General features: G+C 38.8%; 1 protein-coding gene across 4 annotated transcripts in view; it reads left to right on the forward strand.

Annotated features, from left to right (window-relative positions):
* Slco1c1 (solute carrier organic anion transporter family member 1C1) overlaps nt 1-20,210 on the forward strand; it is a 43,244-nt gene that overhangs the window by 13,835 nt on the left and 9,199 nt on the right. For all 4 annotated transcript variants that reach the window (XM_006976483.4, XM_015995365.3, XM_076568191.1 and 1 more), the window contains 6 exons: nt 1,116-1,262; nt 3,168-3,266; nt 4,586-4,831; nt 5,982-6,146; nt 12,861-13,056; nt 18,665-18,830. In XM_006976483.4, the coding sequence (XP_006976545.1) occupies nt 1,116-1,262; nt 3,168-3,266; nt 4,586-4,831; nt 5,982-6,146; nt 12,861-13,056; nt 18,665-18,830 (1,019 nt within the window). The remainder of the gene's footprint in view (nt 1-1,115; nt 1,263-3,167; nt 3,267-4,585; nt 4,832-5,981; nt 6,147-12,860; nt 13,057-18,664; nt 18,831-20,210) is intronic.

Raw genomic sequence — 20,210 nt, forward strand, 5'->3', positions numbered from 1 at the left:
CCTGAGGTGACAGGGCAAGAATAATGGGGTACCAATATGCTCTGTCCTTTACTGGCACACAAGGATGGGCAGGCACACCTACTGTTCACATGCCTGCCCTGCTAAGCACTCTCTCACACACAAACAGCTCCTAGAGTATAAAGCTGTAAGATATGACCCCAGTAAAACACTCCAGTGTTTCAATATTATGGAAAAGAACACAAATTGTTTGTTGGTGACTAGGAACATCTATCTACCAGTGGTTCCGAGTGAGATGGGTCTTGAAATGAAAATAAAATGAATTTCACAAATAGAAACATCAATCTAAAAGGTCAGATAAGAAATGTAAATTTTTCCCATGGTTACATTTAATTCCTTCTTCATCCCCTTCACACCTAGTTAAAAATAGCTTCCACCTCCCAGTGTTGATGCGAAGACTCCAGTTATAAATTCCCGAGAACCGCTTAGCCCAGCGTGTGCCTGGGAGGGGGCGTTTAGATGTGGTAATTACTGGAGGCAGTTAACATCCTTGGTTTTATTAGAGTGCCGGAACTCTGTGAAGCGGTCTTTCATTTATGTGACTGACATAACTGCTCTGCCTCATATGGTCAGATTATGGCATGACATTTATTAATGTATCCTTAAATAGTCAGCTTTAGATTCAGCCCTAAAAATATTGTCAAAAAATCTTTTACCTTGGTTGGAAGATGTGGACTGCTGAAGAATATAAGATGTATAACTTTTATATGGCTTGTTTCTAGAATTCTAAAAATAGTTGATTACTACCAGATATAACTGTAGGCAATACAGCCCAGTGTGGCACTGATCAGCCACATAAACATTTGAGTTTCAGGTAGAACTTGGACAACAATGAAAAACTACTTGTGATTGAAAATTATACAATTTTGATTAAATGTAGATGTGGATAAGTTTTGTTCATGACCTGTTTTGCCTCAGATAACATGCTGACAGGTATCTCTGTGTAGTATCTCATCCAAAATCTTAATAGATTAGCACTGTGGCAGATTTTGATTCCGCTTTCTAATTAGTTTAAAACCGAGTATAGAAATGTAGAAATAATATTTTAACATCAACAGTGAGCTAGTTCTAGTCCTCTTCTTTGCCTTTCTTTCTAGAATGTGAAGGGGATGCCAGCTCCTCCATGTGGGTTTATGTCTTCCTGGGAAATCTCCTGCGAGGATTAGGGGAAACTCCCATCCAACCCCTCGGTATCGCCTATCTGGATGACTTTGCCAGTGAGGATAACGCTGCGTTCTACATTGGTAATGCCCACCTCATCCCGCATAAGAAGTGGGGTGCCTGTGCCCCCTTTCCGTCTATTCCAAATTTAGCATTGAAGGTTTTAGTGCTCAGGCTCCATGCCTTCTTTTTCACTCAGCTATCACATGTCTGAAATACACAAAGGATTTGTACAGTGAAGGCACTTCATTAATCAGTGTCTGTTGCACAAGGAAAAGAACACCAAACGAGAAAAAGATAGCTGTGACCTCAACTGCAATGGCATGGGACCTTCTGAAGGCATCTTGGGGACTTCAGAGTTCAGAGACTGTTTTTGATGTTCTGTTATTGTTGTTATTGGTTTGGTGTGTGTGTGTGTGTGTGTGTGTGTGTGTGTGTGTGTGTGTGTGTGTGTGCGTGTGTTCATGTGTGTCTGTTGTTTCTGCAGTTCTAGAAACTGCCTTGCATTATAAAAGCTCTGGTTAACTGAAGGATATTTTATTTTATTTTATTTTTTCCTATTTGAGATAGGAAGGAATTCTGGAACCTTGAGAGCAGGTATAAATGACTGAAAAGAAATATAAAGAGAACATAAGCAAGGCTCAAGGCTACCCCATCTGTAGATCAGCAGCAGTCCCCAGTATATACTACAAAAGAAGGTCAAATGCATTGGAAAATCTTCCCCACAAAATTGTATAGCAGAAGTGAACTCTTAAGGTCAGATACATCCAAGCACTATTTAATGGGTGTCTTACACCTGGAATTCAGCTACAAATTAGAACTGCAGGGATGACTATTTTGTCTTCTGTGTTTCATACATCAGTTTTGATTTCTTGGAATTCTGATCTTTTGAATGTGTAGCCTTTGGAGACAAAGGACAAGACTGAAGGAGAGGCTACACCAAGAATCACTGTGTTTCTGGGCACATACCACAGAAATCCCTGATATCCTGCATATACCAGTACAGACTTAAATTAAGAACAGGCTCTCGCTCTGATGGAAAACTGGAGCATAACTCAGGAGTGAAAGAAAGACTAGATGGGGGTGCACTAAGCATCGCTCCCGAAGCTGGCTAGGATTTACCTTCCTCTGGAGGTGCTCAGAGGCTACACAAGGTCTTACACTTGCTTCTATTCTGAAAGAGGCCAATGAATGGCTCTCCATGCCTCCAGTTCATGTAATCTCCCAGGAATATGCGTGTTTTTGTTGAGGGAATGGCCCATGGGAGACACTTTCCTGAGCAGGACAACCTTTCTGCTTACTAGTGACACTGTCCTCTGTAACCTGCTCCCATCATCCGTCAGGCTACCCCTGACCTGTGGTGAGCTTTCTAGAAAAACTTAACTTGCTCCAAAATCTACCTCCTTTGCTAACTCCTTCCTGAGACAACACTCTCTCCACAGTGCTTCCTCACAAGCTCCGCATGAATGAGCAAGCGCTCTTTATTACCAAGTTGGGAAAAATCCATTTTAATGTCAAAACAGAACTTATGCTTAACTAACCATGAACAATTTTTTTGCAAGATTACCAAATTAGTGCAGTTCTGTTTTCTTTGTTTGTTTTTTATCTCAAGTGGCCGATAGCTCCTTCCTCCACCTCTCAAGGACTAGGATTCCTAAACTGTGGACAACAACAAATGTTAGAACTAAAGTTTGCTTCATGTTTGGAATTTAAATTTGTCAGGGTCTTGTGTTAGAAGTAATGGTTTTCTCCCCAAATAAAGAAGGACTTATTTCCCAGTGCATTGAAACAGTAGCCAATGACACTCGCATAAATAAGGTGCTGAGGTATTTAATATGCAGCTGCCAATGGCATCTCAGTTATATTTCCTGCTTAGCACTTTATTAATTTATCAAGGCAAAGCCAAATGGTAGGTATTCTTATTTTTTTCTCTTATCTCCTTCCCTTCTTAATATGTTTTATTTGGGTTTGTTTGCTTTTTTCTACAGGATGTGTGCAGACCGTGGCAATTATAGGGCCCATTTTTGGCTTCCTCTTGGGTTCATTATGCGCCAAACTGTATGTTGACATTGGCTTTGTGAATCTAGGTAAGTAGGTTTATTAATTAATTAATTAAATTACACTTCTCTCTGTGTGTATATTCCATCATGTACTTGTGAAGATCAGTGAACAACTCGGTTGTCACCTTTTACCAGGTGGGTGCGGAGAAGGAACTCAGATGCCCAGGCTTGGTACACACTAAGCCATCTTGCCAACCTGAATTTATTTTTATTTATTCATTAATTTTAACTACTATAATTTTAATGGGACTAAGAAAAAATACCAAATTTTGTTTTTGTTTTTTAAATTTTTTTAAAAAAATGTATGTGTATAAATATTTGTATGCATATATATATGTACACTAAATGAGTGCTCACTACTGAAGGAGGACAGAAGAAGCTGTCAGATGCCCTGAAATCAGAGTTACAGACAGTTATGAGCTACCATATGGGTGCTGATAATGCAACCCAATCCTCTACAAAATCAGCAAGTGCTCCTAACCACTGAGCCATCACTCCAGTCTGAAAATTTTGCTTTTAGTACAATGGCCAGGTGGCATTCTTTCCTAAAACAAAAACAGTCCGTGGAATACACATTGATGCTGAAGATGTGGGTGTTAATGGGTACAGAAGGATAAACAGGTAATGATTAGAACAAGGTGACCTGTGGTCTGTTAAGAAGGCAGATTGTCTTCTGCAGCTGCCAGTTCAAATACACCTAGCACAGTTCAGGCTCAAAACTGTGGCTCCTGCTGGCTCTCGCTGGTCTCAGATGTGTCAACATTTGTTATAGTGATATCAACCAATAAAGAAAACACACAGGAGTGAAAGTCTCTAGTGACCACACTTCCCTCTCTCCTACTCTTAGCCTCTCTCCCCTGCCTTTTCTCCAACTAGGCAATTATCTGGGGGAGTGGCAGCCATTATTCTTTGAGGACAGTCTTAGACATTCAATAAATTAATCAGATGCAAGTACTTCTGAAGGAGCACCTGGCTATAGGGTGTTTCACCTGCTGTGCTCCAGGCATAGCCCCAGAGCACACTATAATGACAAAGCCTTTCACAGCCTTTAGTCTCTGACTCTTGAACCCACGATTCAAACAGAGAAACTAAAGTCCTCCAGGAACACCTTTCCTGGAGATCAGGTGTGTGTGTGTGTGTGTGTGTGTGTGTGTGTGTGTGTGTGTGTGTGTGTTCTGGGGAATCTGAACTTTGGTCCTCATTCTCTGAGCCATCTCCCTGACCCTGTTGGGTAGTTTTTTTTTTATGATGTGGTAGAATTGTTGCTAGAACTTGTTTTCTGCAGTAACTCATTTCAACACCCTAACCTTGAAAAAGTTGCTACTTAACAAACCTCTGTCTTTCAGACCACATAACCATCACCCCGAAGGATCCCCAGTGGGTTGGGGCCTGGTGGCTTGGTTACCTAATAGCAGGGTTCCTAAGTCTCCTTGCAGCTGTGCCTTTCTGGTGCTTACCCAAGACTCTACCCAGAGCTCAAAGTAGAGAGGACTCTGGATCCTCATCTGAGAAGTCCAAGTTCATCATAGATGACCCTATTAACTACCAAATGGCCCCTGGAGAAGAAATGAAATTCATGGAAATGGCAAGAAGTAAGTCAGATTCTCTTTGATCATGGACTACTACTGTCCATCTTCCTAGTGGGACTTGAGGAAGTGTATGAATAATAGTACTTGGCTCCCCTGTCTGAAAGAAATGTTAAAAAGCCATACAGGAAGCAGAAATGGGGAAAGAAAGTCATTTTTTTCTGATTTTTCCATTTATTCCAGAAGCTTATATTTTTGTTGATTTTACATACCAACCACAGATCCCCCTCTCATTCCTCCTTCTTCCTCCTGCTCCCCCTCCTTTACCCCTCCCCTCCCCCTCATCCACTCCTCCAACGGGGTAAGTTCTCCCATGAGGGGACAGCTAAGCCTGGTACATTCAGTTGAGGCCGGACCAAGGCCCTCTCCGTTTTATCAGGCAGTGTGATCAGGATCTATGCCTGGTGCATGAGCAGGCTTTGTGGATCCCATTACCTATGGTCTTATTGAAAAAGTTATGCAGATAGATGAGCAAAAGTCCTGCATATTTTCCTTTTGGGTGGCTCTACCCTCTCACACACCATTGTTCTTCTCCATAGTAGCTGCTCAGCAGAAGTCTGAGTAGACAGAAAAGAAGAGGCTATAACTCCATGTCTGAGAGCCTTTTACACGTAAGATCCACCTGTTTGAACAATATATAGAAATGTGTGTCTCAGCAAGGGTGTAAGTGCAAGGCAGGCAAAGGCCAGGAATGTTCTCAGGAGTTCTTCTCAGGGAAGATGATGACTGAGAAATTGTCCCCATCTCTTTCTTTTCAAGCAATCCTGTATTTATGTTTAAAGACATTCTTCAACTTGTTGAAGTTAATTGCCTGAATGATGGGAGGATGAGAGTAGGAGAAAGGTCCATTTAACACCAAGGTACACCCACTAAAGGAGACAGCTATGAACTATGTTGGAAGAAAGAGACTCACATGGAAGTTCCTGATGTCCAGCCTAGGGCTTCTAGATGGAGGATGAGGAGAAATGCTCTGCCCTTGTCACTGACACATCAGCTGGTGGGGTCTGTCCCTGTCTTACTTATTGGTCCTACATAGTGTTCCTGTAGGAGTGTATGTGCCCAGATTCAAACCCAGGCAGACTGCAGTACTGAAGATTGCAATGTCTACTACCTGAGACCCTGTCTTTAAGGACTCCATATTGTTTTTGTCTTACAGATTTTCTTCCATCACTGAAGACTCTTCTTAGAAATCCAGTATACATCTTATACCTGTGTGCAAGCACCGTTCAGTTCAATTCTCTATTTGGCATGGTGACATATAAACCAAAGTACATTGAGCAGCAGTATGGGCAGTCATCCTCCAAAGCCAACTTTGTCATTGGTATGCCTGCCTGTCTGTCATGTGTTCCCATAGAAACTATCTTTGATGAAGCTTGCACATTCTTAGTAATATTAGATTGCTCTAGTTTTTAACCTAGAGTAATTGGGGTATTTTAGATGAAGTAAAGTAGCAAACTTTTAAAACTCTAGCATACACACAGTGGGTGGGTATTATAATTTTGCAACAAGGATTATTTGTGACTGTGATTGGTTGGCTTTGAAAGAATTCCCCATAGTTCTTTAAGAAGTACAAAGAAGTGAGTCTAGCATAGATTTTTTTTTTTAGATTATTGTTAATATTGGGCACCTGTGTTTTGGGCATTGTTGAGGCCTTACATCATTGGCAATATTGCATGCATGGTATCTGGGATTGCATGCAGCAGGCATTTAGACAGTATATCTGTGCCTTCTATAACAAAGCTGATGTTTGACTCAGAGTCAAGGGATATTTTTGACATCTGGAGAATATGTTGTTTAAAGGGATTGTATATATAGCATATTAATGTAGCCAAGAACAAGAACACCAATCAAGGACCAAAACAAGAACAAGGGATTAAAAGAGAGAAAATAATATTTAAACACAGGGCTATCATCCTGTATAAAATTAGAGACTTAAAACATGATTGGCGCTGGGCGGCGGTGGTGCACGCCTTTAATCCCAGCACTCGGGAGGCAGAGGCAGGCGGATCTCTGTGAGTTTGAGGCCAGCCTGGGCTACCAAGTGAGTTCCAGGAAAGGTGCAAAGCTACGCAGAGAAACCCTGTCTCGAAAAACCAAAAAAAAAAAAAAAAAAAAAAAAAAAAAAAAAAAAAAAAATGATTGGCTCCTATTCTTCAAGAATATTTCATTTAAAAAAATCACCATTTTGAGGCATTACATTTATTCTGTTTCTTGGGACATACTCCTTTAAGAAATGAGACTCTAAAATAATTTCTTTCTTCATAGAAATTGTTAAAGGATTTATTTTATTATTGATATTTTGTATGGTATGAATGTGTTATGGGGGTGTGTGAGTATGGGTGGGTGAATGTGTGTGTTGGGTGGGTGTGTTCATTTATGCACATGAGTGCATGTGTCTGTGTAGATCAGAAGAGGCTGTCAAATCTCCTGAAGCTGAAGCTACAGGTGGTTGTGAGCCAACCAATGTGCATTCTGGGAACCAGATTTGGGCTTCTGAGCCATCTCTCCAATCCCTCTTCACAGAAAATTTTAAAAATCACTCCATATATCTACCCCTGAAAAGAGAAGAAAAAAATCTGAGTATATCTTAAAAGATATAATTTTCCTATAACAAATTCTAAATATGGGCACTTAGATGTTAAAGTAACTGGATTGTTTGGTCTATTCTCCAACATTCTAGCAGTTTCAAGATTAGATAACTGAAAATTTTCATTTCCAATATTAATTGATTCAAAAGCTCACTTGTATCATTGACTGGTTGAGCATAAGAAATATTTTAGAAATTTCCCTCAGAACTTCTTCCATATCTATCAGTGTTGTAAACTGAGTTTAAGGAGAACAAATACATAAGCAATGGAAATTTGAGATATTCTTTTTCATCTTATATGTAGTTTTATATGTCAAGATATAATTTAAACTCATCAGTTAAGTCTGAAGATGTTTCTTATATAGCTTAACTGAATGGATTATGTATATGTGTGTGTGTGTGTTCATGTGTGTGTGTGTGTAAAGTAGCCAACATCTAGAGCATCCTATTACCCAAGAAGATTATTTTCAACACATACTTTCCCTAATGGCTAGAATTGTTCTAGACTCAATCATCATAAGCCAGCCTTACCTGTTCTTGAGCCTCATAGAATTTGAACAATTGATGTTCAGATTCATTCACAGTTCTGAATACCCATGTTTGGCTCTTTTTCACTACCATGGACTAGTCTGTGATATCAGTGTACCATGAATTACTTATATTTAGTCACGTTAGTGCTGATGGTCCTTTTGATAGTTTTATTCTTTTGGCTACTGTAGATCACACAGCCATGGTCATTCTATGGGTATATTCATTTTCTTTGATTAGCACATGGTATGTAAATACTAGATCATAGGCAATCTGTGATAGAGTAGATATTGCTAAGAAACATCATGGCTGAGCACATTTAAACATGCACTGAATATGTGAATGCATGCTAATCATCCCACATTTTTACCAGACCTTGATGTTGTCAGCCTTTTTCATTGTGACATCATTTACCCTATGACCATTTATGTTGAGTATATCTGCATAGGCTCATTAGTCACTTCAATATTCCCTTCTACTAACTTGTTTGAGTCACTTGCCCATGTTATTTATTTATTTGATTGGCAATCTTTCACTTGGTAAGTTCTGGCTACTGTATATTTTCCTTGATACAAATTCTTCATTAAATGTGTGTGTGTGTTGTAAGTATTTCTCATACACTTTACCTGGCTTTTTAAATTTTTCCCTTTTATTAAACATAGATTTTTTTCTCAGACAATATAATCTGAATATATTTTCCCCTCCCTCTACTCCTTGTTCCTTCCTACCTGACTTGATAAGTAAGACCTTTTAATTTTGATAATGGTCATGAGCATCATTTTAATTAAGCCCAACTTTTAGTCATTTTCTTTCTTGTGTTATTTTGATTCTGTTTTTAAAACTGTACATTAAGCCTCCAAATCACTGAAATGTTTTCCTAATACTTATAACATTAATATTTAGTTGCTTCAGTTTTCACTTATTAGATAAATCCATTTCTAATAAAGTTTTTATATAATATGAAAGACAAGTTTCAATCAGAATAAAGAGATAAAAATGAACAAACAAACCCAAAACCTTTTCCCAGGAATTTGCATGAAGGCCCATGTCTTTGAAGATGTGCTTGTTCCTCATTATTCAGTATCATACAACACTGCATCTGGACAGTTGATCTCTCCCATACTGGAGTCATGAATGAGATGTTCATAATAGAAAATTGGGCTGGAGAGATGGCTCAGTGGGTAGAGGCGCTGCAGAAGGTCTGAAACCTGTGGGAGATCCCTGGGATATTTTTAAACAAATTTTTACTAGTTTTTTATGGGAGGCACAGAGGTTCTTGTTCTCACAGATAAGTACTAGAGGAACAAGGAACCTTAAACACACAGGGTTGTCCCTTCAAAGGTAGATATATAACCTATTATCTGCCCCGAAGGCTAGGAGCAGAAGTGGCTAACAACCTGATGACCTTTGCACTATCTGTATGGCCAAGACCACAACAGATCCTCCCTCAGACTTATCTGGAGCTTGTTTTTCTCAGTTAATCTATAGAACTCATCTTTTTTTTTTTTTTTTTTTTTTTTTTTTTTTTTTTTTTTTTTTGGTTTTTCGAGACAGGGTTTCTCTGTGTAGCTTTGTGCCTTTCCTGGAACTCACTTGGTAGCCCAGGCTGGCCTCGAACTCACAGAGATCCGCCTGTATAGAACTCATCTTTATGGAAGATGTCACACATACATTACAAAGAGTTTCAATGTAGTTATGTCTTAAGCTTTGTTGTATACATGAGATTGAGTTAATTATCAACAGGAAACTTTTCAGCAAATTGTGCTGTGCTTAAATATGCCTAAAGTAAACTACCTGGAGTAGGACTCTTTTAGTTTGAACCAATACCAGCTACTTAGTTGTGTTGAACTGAAGAACTGAACTACCTTATTCCCCCTCCCCCACTGCAGATTGTTACTCTGCTGGCCATGATGTTATCAGAAGCCCTTGAGACTTTCATGCATGCATGCACTTTATTTTGATAATAGACACCCTCATTCCTGCCTGAAGCTAGTCCCCATATTCAATATTCAATATATTTACTGGATAGTGAGTGTGTGTGTGTGTGTGTGTGTGTGTGTGTGTATGTATGATAGATAGATAGATAGATAGATAGATAGATAGATAGATAGATAGATGATAGATAGATGGATGGATGGATAGATAGATAGATGATGGATGGATGGATAGATAGATAGATAGATAGATAGATAGATGTTGTGTGTGTGTGTGTGTGTGTGTGTGTGTGTGTGTGTGTGTGTGTGTTAATATATATCCCACTGAGTACAATTTTTGCTGCCCATATAGTTATAGATATGGGACCATCCACTGAAGCATGGTCTACCACAAGTAGCCACATTTTTAAGAAAACCGACAGTCCTTCCCCTAGCACCCATCAATAGTCAATAGCTCCTCATCTTACATCTTCAAACATAAACATAAAAGAGAGAGTGAACTGAAGGTGGAAAGAGGCTTTAAACTCTCAAAGCCTTCTTCCAGTCAAGTACTTCCTTCAGCAAGGCTGCACTTCCTTGTCACTTCTCCAAACAGCTCCACCAAATGGAGACCAAATATTCAAACATCTGAGTCTATGAGTAAAACTTCTCATTCACATTACCACGAGGACTAACAGAATAGACACAGAATCCCTAGTAAAGCTGCTGACTTCTAAGATGGAGAATAGAAGGTCACACACACACACACACGAGAGAGAGAGAGAGAGAGAGAGAGAGAGAGAGAGAGAGAGAGAGAGAGAGAGAGAGAGAGAGAGAGAGAGAGAGAAAGAATTCTGTCTTCACACTTAGACTTTATTTTTAATTAGGAGAAACTGTTAGCATGAATGAATTTGAAGCACAAGTATCCAGATCTGTTATGTACTTCCTAGCATGTTCTTCATTTTTAAAGTGTCAATCACACGTCTTTTAGCTGATTGTTGCCCCTTCAAAGTCTCAGGATACTTCCATCTCCTTCACTTGCCACACTCCACAAATCTCACTTAAGCTGGAGAGCAAAGGTAGCATCTCCTCTATTCCATTTTAGTAAGTTCACAGTCATAACCTTGTGAAGATGAGCCCATTTCTAACCTAGACTCTATCCTGGAGCTATGTCCTTAGCCAGGCTGGGCTGGTTTCTAATGTGTCAATTATAATATTAAGACTTACAGCTTATAGTCAAATAAAAAAGATGGATTAAATAACCTTTCATCTATAGATATATGGTAGATACATTTTTAAAAAAAACAAGGTAATATAAGAGTAAGCCAGAAAGGTTATTTCCTTTAATTCCATGAAGATTAGTTAAAAGATTAAGTATATAAATTATAAAATAAAAGAAAGTATAGAGTAGTAATGATATCTTTATTTATTTGCATTTACTTTGTGATGTGTAGGGGTTGAATACAGGCACCTGAACATGCTAGCCAAGCATTCTACCAATGAGCAACATCCCCAATCCCTTTCTTTCATTTATTTATAGCATCTAACTAAAATGCCCAGGTTGGCCTTTGAACTGTCTTCTCTATTTGACTCAGGCCTCATAACCTCCCTGTATCCATCTCCTGCATAGTTGGGATCACATACCTATATCTTAGGCCTGGTCTTTCTTAAATACGAAGGGTGTACTCCCCACTCCCATGTATTATTTCATCTTTGCCAATCTGGTAGAAATGAATACTTCTGTGTTAGATATTTTTCTAAGAGACACTCATGAATAACATCATTTCATCACCTCAACACCATTTCAGGTTCAACATCCCAAACCAGAAATAAAAAATGCCAACATGATACCACAAGTGGGAAAGTTGACTCCTGACCTTGAGTGATTGAGCGCATTCAGAATAAAAGATATTGTATAAAATTACCTTCAGACTGTGTTATAGTGCTATGTATATGGTACATAAAATTAAATTTTCTGGTGAAATATGGATCTCATCTCCAGGACATCTCATCATGTGTGTATACTCTAAAATTGTCAAAAATTCAAAAGTACATTAGTCCCAAGCATTTAGGTAAGGAATCCTCAGGCTTTAATGGATAGTTGACAGTGGGCAGGTTTAGAGACATTTAGAAAATTGCCTGCAGTTGTATAGCTGCTAAGTGGCTGAAATGAAGATACCTAAACCCAGGTACCAAGGTCTCTGAGTACATACTTTCCATCACCTGGTGGGACCACTCCCTCTGCTGGTTTTAAATCATGTTTGCTTGACGACTAGTGAGGTTGCATAACTCTGTGTCTAAAATTCCATTTCCTAATACCTTGAAGAAGATGTGACTAATACAGCCAAGTGAGGGAGGAAAGAGGACTTGACTTTAGCCTTCCTACACTTCAATTGAGTCTTAATCATTGCTAATCATAATCACGAAGAAATTTCTCTCTAGAGGATAATAATATGAATACTCTTAAGATTGCAGTAAAGACCAAATGTGAAGGATAGTGTGAGTACCTGGCACATGCACACATGATGACACATGCCACTTTAGCTGTAAGGAGAGCTTCAAAACAAGAGACTGAGAGGCTGAATCAACAAGATTTTGTTTGAGCCAGAAAATAGAAAGCAAAACACAAACAACAAACTTCCCTTCATTTTCTGTGCCTATTATACTATGGATGGTGTTAAGGAACGTTAATATCTACTCGACTGCCACCTGATTGAGAATGCTAGTTCTGGGCATCTACCAGAAAAGACATTGTTTCATCAATTCATTCAGTATTAATGGAGTTGAATATTGTGTCATGTAGAATGTGAGGCTCTGATACTACATTTATGCTGTTGTTAACCCATGACCTTTATTCTCATCACAAACTCTTGGTATATGTTTACCAATAATAGTAACAATATTTTCATAAGCACAGTTTAATACATCAGAACCATTGGTGGGTTTTTGCAATCACTAAGGACACATGTGTGATGCTCAGAGATCTCTTGTTTTTCTTATTCCTCAGGGCTCATCAACATTCCTGCAGTGGCCCTTGGAATATTCTCTGGGGGAATAGTTATGAAAAAATTCAGGCTGGGTGTATTTGAAGCTACAAAACTCTACTTGGGATCATCTGTCTTTGGCTACCTCCTCTTCCTCTCTCTGTTTGCCTTGGGATGTGAAAATCCTCGTGTGGCTGGACTGACTGTGTCCTACCAAGGGTATGTTCCCTCGCAACATCATTTGAGGAGATGGGATAGCTTAATTCAATTGTCAGTAGAGTTTTCTAATAAGATTAATTAATATTTTAAGGCTCATAACTTATAGAAAGTAACTTTTTAATGGAATAGCTGATACTACTTAAAGCTTAGAATCTGTTATTGTCTCCCAATTTTGTATTTTCTCCCAAATTTGAATTTGAATGTCTTATAGAAGTATAAAAATTGCTAAATCTTATGTTATAAAATTAACCTAACAAATGAAACAATGCAATCAAGGGAATACAGAACTCGAATTCTTAGTAAAGTGATTATTTATGGGTTGAATCAATTTGGCTATAATGTTCTTGTTTTAAAAATAGAGTAACAACTGTCTTTTAAGATTGTGAAAGTCTTAAGTAATGTCATATACATGGTAGTGACTAGCACTTGCCTGCCATAAAATAGCTGCAAGCAGTTGCCTTTTCTCCCCTCTGGACTCCTAATTAAGTGGGTTGGTCTTTAGACCATCCCTCCTAGTCTCCACTGTGCTAAAAACACAGCAAAGTTCAGCAGAAAAAGTTATCTAATGGCAGCTATCTTTACCTGTCCATCTTGCACTGAGTCTGAAGAACATGAATAACTTATATTTCCTGTTTTTACCCTCATTCTTATGCCATCCCGTATGCGGGAGGTGATTTAATTGTGTTGTTTCTAGCTTTTTTCTTAATGCAAGGCTGAATCTTCCAAGACCTATTTCACTATCCCATTTAAGAGTCCTTCTTATCACTCCACCAGAGGGAGTGTCTGCATCCTTTCAATTATTTTATACTGTTCATCTACAGATGTTATTGAACCTCTACCATGGACCAGAGAGGATTTAGATTAAATCTACCAGACTGCTTGAAGCCCTACAGAGGCAGAAAGGCAGGCTCTCCAGGTCTTGTATTCACTAGTTTCTTGTTTTCAATGCCTGTGATCAAATACCTAACAAGAAGCAGTTTGAGAAAGGTAGTGTTTATTTGGGCTTACAGTTTGAAGGGACATATACAGCCCATCATAGAGGGGAAGGAATAGCAGCAGGTGGCCCCATGCCTTTGTGAGTGCATAGGAACTGCTTGCTCCCATCTCATCAGACCAGGAGACAGAGTTGAGACAGGAAGGAACGTTGTGTTACAAACCTCAAGGCCTTCTGACCCAGTGACCTACAGATGTCACCTCCCAAAGCTTCCACAGCCTCCCCAAACACCACCACCTAGTGGTAGAGTCAAGTATTCAAGCACATAGTCTTATAGAGGATATTTTTAATCCTCTACATTTTTATCTCTCCTCTTGCTCTTTCTGATCATCTGCCTTGTCTCTACATTCTAGCCTCCATTTTCTTCACCAACATGACGTCTTCTGCTTGCAACTAAGCACACACTATAATTTCTCCTGTTTAAAATGGAAACAGTGAATGCAAAGTTAAATAGAAATGTATTCCTAGCAGGATTATGAGGCTGAGGAGTCCGCTGGGGTCAGAAATGGACAATAAGAGTGTTAATGGTAACTATGAATTGCTAGAAGACTCTGCAGAGAGTAGAAGCCTTGTGCTGTCTTTGGCTGTACCTTTTATATTCATTATAGACCAGAATGGTGGAATAGTTTGTAGTTTTCAATTTAGAAAGCATCATGAGTTTCATTTTCTAATGCATATCCTCTACACTCTAATGCAAGTTAGTTTTGCTAAACTTCTTTGAAGGAAAGTGAGTTTTAAAAAGTCAATTTGCTTCCCAAACTTAATGTCTATCAAAGGCAGATCTTGACCTTGCACACAGGCTTGACTCAAAGTATACCGTTCTTTCTGCATTATGCTGTTTCTAAGGCAAAGTGAATACATAGACAACAACTGCAAACTTTTGAGGTTCATATTATGAATGCTTTATGATAAAAGATAAAATATTTTAAAGAAATAAAAGATAATATAACCATTGAGTACTAGCCTCTTCAGCAGAGTCACCTTGAGAGACTGTAGCTGAATTGCAGTCAATGCTGGCATTGTTTGGTGCATTCTGAAACTCCTCTTTCAGAATTGCTTTCCATACTCTTAAAACATCCCCCACAAGTGACAAAGATTTAACCTTCGAGCATGGCTGTGCCAGTGGTAGCAATCGAAGAAGGGCAGCACCACTAGGAAAGCACCACACTTCTCAGCACAGCTCTCTGAAAGAAGTCTCATTGGGGAATAAACACTCAAATGTGTTTGTTGGAACTCTTCTTATAATTAAAAATTTAAGCCACAACCCTACTGTCAAACACATCCTTCATATAGATGTGTTTGCAATTAAAGTCTGCCCTAGATGGCAAAGTAAACATATTCCCCGGTAATGTAAAATAATTAACTTTAATGCAAAATGCTTCCCCTGAGATTTTCTTGTGTTGCTTTGTTTGAAAGGTTATTTTGATTGTAGACACCCAAGAGGTTCTTTATTGACAAGCTTGAGCTGACAGCTGAGGGAATATCTGTTTTTTAGTAAGGAGAATAATGCTGATATGAGAACAAGAATTTAGATGCAACAGGCCTGGAAGGGTCCACTCCTAGGTTTGTGACTAACAAACAATTTGAGTTTGAGCAAGTGCCCAGTCTAACCTGACCTTCCTGATATGCATGTGAGTGGGTGGCCTCCATCACATCAAGGTTCACTGGAGGTCCAATCATCTGTGACCTTGACCTCAAAGGGCCTATAGGGACAGATGCTGGTCTTTCAAAGACATTATTGTCATTACAACTTCAGATGAAACCATTCATCTCAGCCAGCAATTAACACTTCATGGAAGAGAAGATTAAATGGTCCCAGAGGACTTTGCAGAGACCCAGTTAAATGCCCTTTTGTTCTGTTTGTTCCTTTGAGATGGCCCAATCCACAGCAACCTGAGTAGATGGACTGTTACCCCAACTAAGAAATTACTGCTGTAATCATATAGGTTAGATACACATTAGAAGCAAGGGCCCAAAGCACTGCTTCTTTCTCTAAATACCACCTTTTTGATGAATGTGATTTCAATAATAACATGTTTTAAATACTAATACTAGAGAGGCTGAATCAGGTGGTCTGAGAGTTCAAGCCACACCCAAGCTTGACCACACTGTATAGCAGGACCTAGACTCAAATGGAAAGACATTTTTTTCCTTTGATGATTCAGGTCCCATAAGCCATGTTTCTAACTCTGCTATGTGCTAAGAGTTATATTTACACTAGCATCATAGGAATAAATAAACAAACTGATCTGGCCTCCACTGAGTGTACATTTCAAAATATTGTTTATTCATTTAAGTCTCTAAAATACCTCCATAAAAAAATTCTTCACGGTGAGAGAGATCAACACAAAAGAAAATGAAATAAGGGAGGAAACTGAATTATGAAAGGTCTATGGGCATTACACATAACATGAAGCCAAAATAACACACCAATGGGTGAGTGCCTTATAGAGAGACTAGAGAAAGAGAAAAAAAGTTCAAGAAAACCAACACTTGGAAGATAAGTATTATTCATTAATATTTAGAAACATCTTCCATCCTCCCAAAATTAGTACTTCAGAGTGTTCCAATAAATTTTTGTGGCTAAATGAGTTGTAAATTTGTTGAATAACAGGGGACTCTGTAAGCAAAGATGATGAAGGATGCCGCTGACCTCTGTACATGGGAGAATTGTAGCTGCAAGTTTTCATGTGTTCTGCCCAGTCCACAGCCGCTCAGACCCAAGTAAACACACAGAGGCTTATATTAATTAAAACTGCCTGGCTGTTAGCTCAGGCCTACCACTGACTAGCTCTTACATTTAAACTCAGCCCATTTTTGTTAATCTATATGTTGCCATGTTTTCCATGGCTTTACCTGTGTGCCATTGTGTGCTGCTCCCTGGATGGTGGCCTAGTGTCTCCTGACTCAGCCTTCCTCTTCCCAGAATTCTCCTTGTCTACTTATCCCACCTATCTTCATGCCTGGCTACTGGTCAATCAGCATATTATTAAACCAATGTACAAAAGCATTATCCCACAGCATTTCCCCCTTTCTGTTTAATTAAAAGAGGAAAGTTTAAACTTTAATATAGTAAAATTATATATAACAAAACAGTTATCAAGAAAGAATTACAGTTACAATATCTAGTCTATTTGTATTTGGCAAATTCAAAGAAAATATTCTATTTATCCTATATTTGTGAGTCTAAGGTTTTATATCTAACTTATCTTTTATGATAACTAAGGAAAATTATGACTATATAGTCTTCAACTACATCAAAGACCTCAGAAGGATATAATATTGTCTAAGTAAATAGGAAATGCATTTTAAGCAACTTCCAAAAATCTAGAATGACAGAGATACCTGGCTGCTTGGACAGTTACCCAAAGTTCTTCTGCAATGTTGGGGCATCCATTTTTCAGCCTACTGGCCTAGAGTCTCTCAGTTGCTTCTCTCTGTGTCCTGTAGAATGTTTGGCAGTTTCTTCTGTGAAACAGGAACCTGAAGGACCATCTTGTCTTGCAATGCTCAGTGGTTACCTTCCTATGGGTCCTGAATGTCCTTACAACATTTTGTCAAGCAGTCTAGGCAAGAACAGTTTCTTGCCCAAATGACTATTTTGCCAAGAAGAAGATAAACTCCATATGGAGTGTCTTCAACCCCCATCTTTCTCTCTGAAGCAAATCAGTGCTGCCAGGAGCAAACGTGTCTCATTGTCCAGAAAGTCTAAGTTTTTAAAACATTTTAAATGCCATATTTTGTAGGTCTTTGAAATGTTTGAAGATAACCTACCTAATTGAATTATATCTATGTATACCTAGAAAACTTAACATGACTCTAAGTTTGACTATCATAGAAACCTAGTTATTAATCTCTATTTCTTAATTATCCATTACAATTTAAATGAGTTACATAAACATAATACCTCAAACAAGAGTAGAAATATATATACAGTATAACAAAATTAACTTTAAACTTTAAATTTATATCAACACCTAAAATCAATAGCTATGTAAAACATTTTAAACAAGTTGCTTTTTAAAACTAGGTTCAACAATCCATCCTTTTATCCTATCATATCTATATCCTATATTTCCATATCAGAGAATATAGAGACAAAGGATTCATGGGCATTATTTGAAATACATATACAAGGAGGTATATAATCATAATGGATACAAGAAGGGTGTTCACTGTTAGCTGCTTTCATTCATTACTATCAGCAATATCCATCATACTGATGTCCACACAGTTACAAAAGATAGCATGCATAATGTCATAAATATACCTTGAATTTCACTTTTCTGTCTTGTAACCATGGACTGAACCATCTTAGCTCAGAAATTCATTGCAGGACCCAGGAATCAGGAGACTTTAATATAAGACCTTTAAGCTAAGAAGTGGATGTGGCTAGAATGGGCAAACCTTTTAAGACATAGCTTAAGGGAGAGTCAGTTAACAGTTGGCTCATATTTAACACTTAGATGCTAAGATCTTTAACACAATTGTATTTTCAAAAGACAAATAGTTGCCAATATCACAGCATTTATATGACTCAAGAGCAATGACATTTTTAAAATAGGATCTTGCCTACTAAGAGGTAATATTTTATACTCTTACGTTTCTTTTCAGAACCAAACCTGTCTCTTATCATGAACGAGCTCTCTTTTCAGATTGCAACTCAAGATGTAAATGTTCAGAGTCAAAATGGGAGCCCATGTGTGGGGACAATGGGATCACATATGTGTCAGCTTGTCTTGCTGGTTGTCAATCCTCCAGTCAGAGTGGAAAGAACATTGTAAGAAACTTCTCCTACTGTATCTGCCTGTTAACTGGCTACTGTTTAGACCCATGTTGGTCCAATGGGGTTTTGGGAGGTCACCCAGGCAGAATCCCTTGTTCTGACCCAACCCTTGTATTTGTATATAAATAAAGGGAATTTAAAACACTCTTATGGATCTAAAACTGCAAGAATTAAGGAAAGGATTAGTAATGAAACAGGTATAACCACATTCATAATTGTTTAGTCTACATCTCTCATTATATTGTGAAAATTATTAGCCAAGAATAAGAAAGTCCCAAACATATTGCATCACTTTTAAGATCTACTTTAGGATCTGTGTCCCCTGATCTCAAAGTGAGTAGATATAGGAGGTTTTAGGGACAGCACAAATATGGGGGTTAAGAGATCTGTATGTGAAGATATGGATCCAGGAACCCAGAACTGATTCCACGGAAGTTGATATGGTTTTGAAGCAGCTCTGCTTGATCCAAAGTAGATGGTCTGAGCTGCTGAGTTGCTGTAGAGTGGGAATGGAGTCAGAACTACAGGTAGGAAGCTTGCTCAGTCTGTCCAGGTGTTTGAGACAAATGGCTTGAGCTGCAAGCATTTACTCCATAGTTGTAGAAATGAAGTCCAGCTGAAAGAGCCAGTGGGTCCAGTGCGAGATGAGGGCTGACTACCTGGTTTGCAGATGTCCTCAGAGCAGAAGACAGAAAGGAAGGACAAGGTGTCTGTCGTAGTTGGCTTTTTGTCACTCTCACAGTTCCCTGAGAGGAAGCATTTAAAGAAAGGAAAGCGTTTTTCAAGAGTAACTTTTCAGTGTCTTCAGCCATGGACCTTAGGCTTGCTATTTCTGAGCCCATGGTGCTTCAGTTTACCTTGCAGGGGACTGTGTGATGGACCACCATCAACCTCACAGTGAACTGGAAGGGAAAGGGGATCAGAAGGCAGGCTACATCTTTCCAAGGCCCTCCCCAGTGACAGCTTCCTCCAGCTAGCCCCTTCTCCCACTTTGACCACCTCCAATAATACCACCATATTATGAATTTATCAAAGAATTAATCTATTGATTAACTCAGAACCCTCACGATCTAGTCTTTTCCACAAATCCTGTCAACTGGAAACCCAATCCCCAGTACTGTTTAAACTTTAAAGTGTTTTTTTTTTTCTTATATGGACACTAATTCCTGAAAATGTTGTCTCCCTGACCTTCCAAAGGCCTTACTTCCTTAGTTCACTGCACAGGAGCAGTGAGATAAGTAAACTGGGGCTGAGCATTCAGTGCACAACTGAAACTAGCTGTGAAGGACTTGATGCCCTTCAGTCATTAACAGATCCCCCCCCCCCCAATCACATCTTGGCATTTCAGGCCAAATGCTGTCTTCCATAAAAACT

Source organism: Peromyscus maniculatus, chromosome 3, assembly GCF_049852395.1.
Source record: "Peromyscus maniculatus bairdii isolate BWxNUB_F1_BW_parent chromosome 3, HU_Pman_BW_mat_3.1, whole genome shotgun sequence".
NCBI lineage: Eukaryota > Metazoa > Chordata > Mammalia > Rodentia > Cricetidae > Peromyscus > Peromyscus maniculatus.